At 38.2% G+C, this 9942-nt stretch overlaps 1 protein-coding gene across 1 annotated transcript; it reads left to right on the forward strand.

Annotated features, from left to right (window-relative positions):
* Positions 1-1710: 1710 nt before the first annotated feature.
* On the forward strand, positions 1711-8484 carry LOC125111590 (60S ribosomal protein L22-like). The gene is made up of 2 exons (XM_047753585.1): positions 1711-1967; positions 8397-8484. The coding sequence occupies exons 1-2, from the start codon at positions 1711-1713 to the stop codon at positions 8482-8484; spliced, it is 345 nt and encodes a 114-aa protein (XP_047609541.1).
* The last annotated feature ends 1458 nt before the right edge of the window (positions 8485-9942 follow it).

A 9942-nucleotide genomic window follows, 5' to 3' on the forward strand; every position in this document is an offset into this window, starting at 1 on the left:
GAACAGACTTGGGGTTGCCGAGGGGGAGGGATGGACGGGGAATCTGGGTTTAATAGATGCAAACTATTGCATTTGGAAGGGATAAGCAATGAGATCCTGCTGTACAGCACTGGAAACTATATCTAGTCACTTATGATGGAGCATGATAGAGGACAAATGTGAGAAAAAGAATGTATATATGTTTGTGTGACTGGGTCACTTTGCTGTACAGTAAAAATTTGACAGACCCTGTAAACCAACTATAATGGAAAAAATAAAAATCATTAAAAAATATACACCACTTTATATAAAATAAATAACCAGTAGGTATGTACTATTATATAGCACAGAGAACTATACTCAATATTTTCTAACAATCTATAATGGAATAGAATGTAAAAAAAGAGTGTGTGTATATATATATATATACACATATATATATAACTGAATCACCTTACTGTATACCTGAAACTAACAAAGTATTGTAAATCAACTATATTTCAATAGATATTAAAAAAATAGAGTGGATAAATACATTATGCTATAACTGTAGAATGTAGAACTCTACAGCAATAGGTATTAACAAATAGGTATTGCTACTTTGAACGACAGGAATGTATCTTATAAACATAATTATGGGTGAAAAAAAGCCAGAACCAAAAGAATACATAGTATGGTATTCCATTTACATAAAATTTTAAAAGACAAAACTAATCTGTAGTTTGAGAAGGCTGGATAGTCATTCTCAAAAGGGGAAGTGAAGGAATAGCAATACAAAGGGAGCATAAAGGCAGCTTCTGGGAGGTTGATAATGTAATTAATAGAGTGATATTTACATAGATTTTCATCCGCACATTTAAACATTTGTGCACTTTTGTGAACATGTATTATACTTGAAGAAAAAAAATTAAAAAGATCTGCACAAAAGGGTTCAAATAATAGATGAGACACAACCAAATAGAGAGTGGTTGGTATATGTTCTGTGATCATTTGAAAAAAAAAATGGGAGTTCCCGTCGTGGCGCAGTGGTTGGCGAATCCGACTAGGAACCATGAGGTTGCGGGTTCGGTCCCTGCCCTTGCTCAGTGGGTTAACGATCCGGTGTTGCCCTGAGCTGTGGTGTAGGTTGCAGACGCGGCTTGGATCCCGAGTTGCTGTGGCTCTGGCGTAGGTCGGTGGCTACAGCTCTGATTCAACCCCTAGCCTGGGAACCTCCATATGCCGCGGGAGCGGCCCAAGAAATAGCAACAACAACAAAAAAGACAAAAGACAAAAAAAAAAAAAGAAAAAAAAAAGTTCTGCTCTTGTTGAATGGAGTGTTTTACAAACAGAATAGGTTCTGTTGAATGCTGATGTTTTTGAGTTCTGTATCTTTCTGATTTTCTGTCAAATTGTTCTATAAATCAAGTGAGGATTGTTGGGATGTCCAAGTACAACTGTGGATTTATCTATTTTTCTCTTCAATTTTATCAGTGTCTCTTCACAAATATTACAGTTCTGCTCCTTGGTGCCTACATATTTAGGATTACTATGTCTTTTTGGTGGATTGACCTTTTTATCATTATATAATGTCGTTCCTTGTTTCTGGTAATTTCCTTTGCTTTTAAGTAAATTTACATAATATTAACATAGCTATTTTACTTTAATATTTGCATGGTATAAATTCTTTCATTCTTGGGCTCTTTGCATCTGGGTAGTTTGCTCAACTCCCTTTCTGCCTCCGCTGCCGCCATGGCGCCAATGAAAAAGCTTGTGGCGAAAGGGGGCAAAAAAAAGAAGCAGGTTCTTAAATTCACTCTTGATTGCACACACCCAGTGGAAGATGGAATCATGGATGCGGCCAATTTTGAACAGTTTCTTCAGGAAAGAATCAAAGTGAATGGAAAAGCTGGAAACTTTGGAGGAGGGGTTGTAGCAATCGAAAGAAGCAAAAGCAAGATTACTATAAATTCCGAGGTTACTTTTTCCAAAAGGTATTTGAAATATCTCACCAAAACAATTTTTTTAATTAATTAATTTATTTTCTCCCACTGTACAGCAAGGGAATCGAGTTATCCTTACATGTATACATTTTTCCCCCACCCTTTGTTCTGTTGCAGTATGAGTATCTAGACATAGTTCTCAATGCTACTCAGCAGGATCTCCTTGAAAATCTTTTCTAGATTGTGTCTGATTTTTTATTTATTTATTTATTTATTTTTTGTCTTTTGTCTTTTTTGTTGTTGTTGCTATTTCTTGGGCCGCTCCCGCGGCATATGGAGGTTCCCAGGCTAGGGGTTGAATCAGAGCTGTAGCCACCGACCTACGCCAGAGCCACAGCAACTCGGGATCCAAGCCGCGTCTGCAACCTACACCACAGCTCAGGGCAACACCGGATCGTTAACCCACTGAGCAAGGGCAGGGACCGAACCCGCAACCTCATGGTTCCTAGTCGGATTCGTTAACCACTGCGCCACGAGGGAACTCCTAAATTGTGTCTGATAACCCCAAGCTCCGGATCCCTCCCATTCCCTCCCCCTCCCATCAGGCAGCCACAAGTCTATTTTCCAAGTCCATGATTTTCTTTTCTGTGGAGATGTTCATTTGTGTTGGATATTAGATTCCACTTATAAGTGATATCATATGGTACTTGTCTTTGTCTTTATGACTCATTTCACTTAGTATGAGATTCTCTAGTTCCATCCATGTTGCTGCAAATGGCATTATGTCCTTCTTTTTTATAGCTGAGTAGTATTCCATTGTGTATATAGACCACATCTTCCGAATCCAATCATCTGTTGATGGACATTTGGGTTGTTTCCATGTCCTGGCTATTGTGAATAGTGCTGCAATGAACATGCGGGTGCATGTGTCTCTTTTAAGTAGAGTTTTGTCCGGATATATGCCCAACAGTGGGATTGCGGGGTCATATGGAAGTTCTATGTATAGATTTCTAAGGTATCTCCAAACTGTTCTCCATAGTGGCTGTACCAGCTTACATTCCCACCAACAGTGCAGGAGGGTTCCCTTTTCTCCACACCCCCTCCAGCACTTGTTACTTGTGGATTTATTAATGATGACCATTCTGACTGGTGTGAGGTGGTATCTCATGGTAGTTTTGATTTGCATTTCTCTAATAATCAGGGATGTTGAGCATTGTTTCATGTGTTTTCTGGCCATCTGTATATCTTCCTTGGAGAACAGTCTTTTCAGGTCTTTTGCCCATTTTTCCATTGGTTGATTGGCTTTTTTGCTGTTGAGTTGTATAAGTTGTTTATATATTCTAGAGATTAAGCCCTTGTCAGTTGCATGATTTGACACTGTTTTCTCCCATTCTGAAAGTTGTCTTTTTGTTTTCTTTTTGGTTTCCTTTGCTATGCAAAAGCTTTTCAGTTTGATGAGGTCCCATGGGTTTATTTTTGCTCTAATTTCTATTGCTTTGGGATACTGACCTGAGAAAATATTTATGATGCTGGTGTCAGAGAGCATTTTGCCTATGTTCTCTTCTAGGAGTTTGATGGTGTCCTGTCGTATATTTAAGTCTTTCAGTCATTTTGAGTTTATTTTTGTGCATGGTGTGAGGGTGTGTTCTAGTTTCATTGCTTTGCATGCAGCTGTCCAGGTTTCCCAGCAATGCTTGCTGAATAGACTTTCTTTTTCCCATTTTATGTTCTTGCCTCTCTTGTCAAAGACTGATTGACCACAGGTGTCAGGGTTTATTTCCGGGTTCTCTATTCTGTTCCATTGGTCTGTCTGTCTGTTTTACCAGTACCACACTGTTTTGATGACTGTGGCTTTGTAGTATTTCTTGAAGTCTGGGAGAGTGATGCCTCCTGCTTGGTTTTTGTTTCTCAGGATTGCTTTGGTGATTCTGGGTCTTTTGTTGTTCCATATAAGTGTTTGGATTGTTTGTTCTAGTTCTGTGGAAAATGTCCTGGGTAATTTGATAGGGATTGCATTGAGTCTGTAGATTGCTTTGGGTAGTATAGCCATTTTTACAATATTGATTTTCCCAATCCAGGAACATGGAATATCTTTCCATTTCTTTACATCTTCTTTGATTTCTTTGATTAAAGTTTTATAGTTCTCGGCATATAAGTCCTTTACCTCCTTGGTCAGGTGTATTCCGAGGTATTTGTTTTTGTGAGGTGCAATTTTATAAGATATTGCATTTTTGTATTCCTTTTCTAATATTTCATTGCTGGTATACAGAAATGTGACTGACTTCTGAATGTTAATCTTATATCCTGCTACTTTTCTGAATTTATTAATCAGTTCAAGGAGTTTTGGTGTTGAGTCCTTGTTGTCTGCATACAGTGACAGTTTGATCTCTTCTCTTCCTATATGGATGCCTTTTATTTCTTTTGTTTGTTTAATTGCTGTGGCAAGGACTTCCAAAACTATGTTGAATAGCAGTGGTGAGAGTGGGCATCCCTGTCTTGTTCCAGTTTTGAGTGAGAAGGCTTTCAGTTTTTCCCCATTGAGTATTATATTTGCTGTGGGTTTATCATAAATGGCTTTGGTTATGTTCAGGGATGTTCCCTCTATACCCACTTTGGTGAGAGTCTTGATCATGAATGGATGTTGGACTTTGTCAAATGCTTTTTCTGCGTCTATTGAGATGATCATATGATTTTTGACTTTTCTTTTATTAATGCGGTGTATGATGTTGATTGATTTGCATATGTTGAACCATCCTTGTGAACCTGGGATGAACCCTACCTGGTCATGGTTTATAATTTTTTTGATAATTATGTTGTTGATTTTGGTTGGCTAAGATTTTGTTGAGAATTTTTGCATCTATGTTCATCAAAAGATATTGGCCGATAGTTTTTATTTTGGTGTTATCTCTGTCTGGTTTTGGAATTAGGGTGATGGTGGCATCATAGAATATCTTTGGGAGTATTTCTTCTTCTTCAACCTTTTGAAAGAGTTTAAGGAGGATGGGCACCAGATCTTCTTTATATGTTTGATAGAATTCACTGGTGAAGCCATCTGGTCCTGGACTTTTATTTGTAGGAAGTGTTTTTATGACTTCTTCAATTTCATTTCTAGTGATTGGTTGATTAAGTTGGTCTGTTTCTTCTTGATTCAGTTTTGGCAGGCTGTAAGATTCTAGAAAATTGTCCATTTCTTCCAGATTGTCAAATTTGTTGGCATATAGTTGTTCATAGTATTCTCTTATGGGTTTTTTAATTTCTGCAGTATCCGTTGTGATTTCTCCTTTTTCATTTATAATTTTGGTTGAGTTCTTTCTCTCCTCTTTTTAGTGAGTCTGGCCAGGGGTTTGTCAATTTTGTTTACCTTTTCAAAGAACCAGCTCTTGGTTTTATTAATTTTCTCTATTGTTTTTTAAGTGTCTATTCTATTGATTTCTTCTTTGATCTTTATAATTTCCTTCCTTCTGCTGACTTTAGGTCTTTTTTGTTCTTCTTTTTCTAATTCCTTTAGGTGGAGGGTTAAGTTGTCAATTTGGGATCTTTCTTCTTTTTTGAGAAAGGCCTGTATTGCTATAAATTTCCCTCTGAGCACTGCTTTTGCAGCATCCCATAGATTTTGAGGAGTTGTGTCTTCATTATCATTTGTCTCCAGGTATTTTTTAATTTCCTTCTTGATTTCCTCATTGACCCATTGGCTTTTTAGTAGCATGTTGTTTAGTCTCCATGTCATAGGTTTTTTCTCTTTCCTTTTCCCATGGTTGATTTCTAATTTCATGGCATTGTGGTCAGAGAAGATACTTGAGATAATTTTTATGCTCCTAAATTTGTTGAGGTTAGTTTTGTGTCCCAATATGTGGTCGATTCTTGAGAATGTTTGATGTGCATTTAAGAAGAATGTGTATTCTGCTTTTTTTGGATGTAGTGTCCTGAAGATCTCAATTAAGTCTAACTTTTCTATTGTTTCCTTTAGGATCTCTGTTGCTTTATTGGTTTTCTGTCTAGAGGATCTGTCCATTGGTGTGAGTGGGGTATTAAAGTCTCCTACTATGATTGAATTCTCATTGATTTCTCCCTTTATGTCTGTTAATATTTGTTGTATGTTTCTGGGTGCTCCTGTGTCTGGGGCATATATGTTGATGATAGTAACATCCTCTCCTTGGATGGATCCCTTAATCATTAAGTAGTGTCCTTCTTTGTCTGTCTTTATATCCTTTGTTTTAAAGTCTATTTTGTCTGATAAGAGTATTGCAACTCCTGCTTTCCTGTCATGTCTATTGGCATGAAATATTTTTTCTCACCCCTTCACTTTCAATCTATATGTATCCTTTGTCCTAAGGTGAGCTTCTTGTAGGCAGCATATTGAAGGTTTTTGCCTTTTTATCCACTCAGCCGCTCTGTGTCTTTTGATTGGGGAATTCAGTCCATTGACATTTAAGGTGATAATTGATAGATGATTATTTATTGCCATTTTGAACCTCATTTTCTTGTTGATTCTATGGTTCTCCATTCTTCCTTTCTTTTTTTGGTTGGATGGTCTCCAGTTATTGTCTGTTTGAGTGGTTTTTTTTTCATTTTTTGCCAATGCAATGTTTGGTTTTGGCTTGTGGTTGCCCTGTTTTTTAAGTATGATAACCCCTTCCTATAATTGTGTGTTTTAGCTTGATGGTTCTATAGGTTCAAACACTTCATTACTATATTAAAATTCAGAAGAGAAAAAAACAAACCAAAAAAAAGTGTCTATTTATTTCCTAACATCCCTTGCCCACATTTTATGATTTTGGTGACTCTTTTTTTTTCTTTTTAATTTTATTTTGTTTGAAACATGTTCATAATTAAATCTGTATGCTGGCTTATTTGAGTGACTGCTCTCTCTGGCTTCCTCAATCCTCATTCTTCCTCTTCTTCTTTTTTTTTCCTTTTCCTCCCTGTCTTTCCTTCCTTTCTTTTTGGTTTAGAAAAGCCTTTTCAGTATTTCTTTTAACCTGGGTTTTGTGTTGCAGTATTCTTTAAGTTTTTGTTTGTTGGAAAAAATTTTTATTTCTCCTTCTATTTTCAGTGATATTCTTGCTGGATAGAGTATTCTAGATTGCATATTTTTTCCTTTTAACACTTTAAATATCTCTTGCCATTCCCTCCTGGCCTGTAGTGTTTCTGTAGAGAAATCAGCTGATAATCTTATGGGGGTTCCCTTGTAGGTAACATTCTGCTTTTCTCTTGCTGCCTTTAGGATCCTCTCTTTATCACTAACTTTTGCCATTTTTATTATGATGTGTCTTGGTGTGGGTCTATTTGGGTTCAACATGTTTGGGGCCCTCTGTGCTTCCTGTATCTTGAACTCAGTATCCTTTATATTTGGGAAGTTTCCAGCTATAATTTCTTCAAATATATTTTCCATTCCCTTACCTTTTTCTACTTCTGGAATTTCTATTATGCATAGATTGGCCCGCTTTATATTATCCCATAGGTCTCTTATCTTGCTTTCCTGTTTTTTGATTTGGTTTTCTGTCTGCTGACCTGATTGGGTGATTTCCATTATTCTATCTTCCATATCACTGATTCATTCTTCTGCATTGTTCAATCTGGTTTTTACTGCCCTTAGTTCCTTTCTGAGGGTATCTGCATTACTGTTCATATCTTCTCTTAATTCCTTCAGTATTTTCACTATTTCTCTTTTGAACTCCAGGTCTGTCAGACTGCAGAGATCTGTTTCATTGTTGACTGCTTTAGGTGAGTTCTCCTGTTGGTTTAACTGGTGGTGGTTTCTCAGCTTATTCATCTTGCTTGTTATTTTCTTTTTCCTGGTGGATTTGTACTCTACGTGACCAGGCAGTGTTTGCCTTGTTATTGCCGTGGAATGTTTCCTGAGGGCTGGCATTGTTGGTCAGTCTTTTTTGAGGCAGTGTGGCTTTTCTGGAGTGTTGATGGGGCTAACAGGGTCTCTTTGAAGCAAAGGAGGACGTCCTGAGGGCAGAAAGGACTGGGAGATCCACACCACGATGGGAGCAGATTTCACTTGGCCGGGCAGAGCTTGCTCTGTTGTTTTTGGGCTGTGGGGCTCTTGCAGGGGGCTGATGATGCTGGGCAGGTGTTCTGCAGGAGTGCAGTACCCCCCAAGGGTTGTAGCAGCTATCTGGGTCACTGAGAACCCAAGAGGCTCTTCCCCAGGGCAGCCTGACTCAGAAGGACTGAGAATGTAGGCAGCCCTTTACATGGCCTGGCCAAGCTTGTTGTAGCTTTTCTGGGCTGCAGGGACTCTTGCAGGGGGCTGGCGGTGCTGGGCAGCTGTTCTGCGGGAGTGCAGCACCTCCAGAGGGATGGAGCAGCTAGCTGGGCTGCTGCGAACCCAAAAGACTCTTTCCCAGGGCAGCCAGACTTGGAAGGACTGTCTGAGAATTAGGCAGATCTTTTCACGGCCCGGCCAAGCTTGTTCTAGCTTTCCTGGGGTGCGGAGGTTCCTGCAGGTGGCTGGCGGTCCTGGTAAGCTGTTCCGCGGGAGTGCACCAAAAAATATTTGAAGAATAACCTACGTGATTGGTTACGTGTCATTGCTAACAGCAAAGAGAGCTATGAATTACACTACTTCTAGATTAATCAAGATGAAGAGGAGGAAGAAGATGAGGATTGAAATTCCTTTATCTGTAGCATTTTGAATGAGTTCTTGAATAAAAGTAAGGAATCAAAAAAATTCTTTCATTCTTTATTTTCTTTCAATCTGCCTATACTGTTACACTTGAAGTGAGTTTTTTATGACAGCATATAGTTGATTCATGTTTTTTACATCCACTCTGCTGATCTCTTTTAATTGGTGTATTTTGATCATTTGATTTGAATTTAATTATGTTAGGGCTTAAGATCATCATTTTATTTTATTTTTTCTATTTGTTATCTCTGTGCTTTTTTGTGTGTATCTGTTACCTTTTTCTCGCCATCCTGAGTGTTAACTTAAACATGTTTTATAATTCTAGAACAAAGTATTTTAAAGTTTGTTAGGAAGCACAAAAGACCCAGAATAGCCAAAGCCATGTTGAGAAAGAAAAATGGAGCTGGCAGAATCAGGCTCCCTGACTTCAGACTATACTACAAAGCTACAGTCATCAAAAGCATATGGTACTGGCACAAAGACAGAAATATAGATCACTGAAACAGGATAGAAAACCCAGAATTGAACCCACACCTACAATCAACTAATCTGACAAAGGAGGCAAGAATATACAATGGAGAAAAGGCAGCCCCTTCAATAAATGGTGCTTGGAAAACTGGACAGCCACATGTAAAAGAATAAAATTATAACACTTCCTAACACCGTGCACAAAAATAAACTCAAAATGGATTAAAGACCTAAATATAAGGCCAGATACTATAAAACTCTTAGAGGAAAACATAGGCCAAACACTCTCCAACATAAAGGACAGCAGTGTCTTCTCAGATCCACCTCCTAGAGTAATGACATTAAAAACAAATATAAATAAATGGGACTTAATTAAACTTAAAAGTTCCTGTCATGGCTCAGTGGTTAACAAATCCGACTAGGAACTGTGAGGTTGCAGGTTTGATCCCTGGCCTTGCTCAGTGGGTTAAGGATCCAGTGTTGCCATGAGCTGTGGTATAGGTCGAATATGCGGCTCAGATCCTGAGTTCCTGTGGCTCTCGTGTAGGCCAGTGGCTGCAGCTCTGATTGAACTCCTAGCCTGTGAAGCTCCATATGCCACAGGAGCAGCTGAAGAAATGGCAAAAAGACAAAAAAAAAAGGAAAAAAAGTTTCAGCACAGCAAAGGAAACCCTAAACAAAACAAAAAAAGATAGTCCACAGAATGGGAAAAATATTTGCAAATGAAGTGACTGACAAAGGATTAACCTCCAAAATTTATAAATACCTCCTGCAGCTTAATGTCAGAAAACAAACAACCCCATCAAAAAATGGGCAGAAGATCTAAACAGTTCTCCAAAGAAGACATACAGATAGCCAAAAAACACATGAAAGGATGTTCAAGATCACTCATTATTAGAGAAATGCAAATCACAACCACCAGAATGCCCATCATCC

The sequence above is a fragment of the Phacochoerus africanus genome, chromosome 1 (genome assembly GCF_016906955.1).
Source record: "Phacochoerus africanus isolate WHEZ1 chromosome 1, ROS_Pafr_v1, whole genome shotgun sequence".
NCBI classification, from domain to species: Eukaryota; Metazoa; Chordata; class Mammalia; order Artiodactyla; family Suidae; genus Phacochoerus; species Phacochoerus africanus.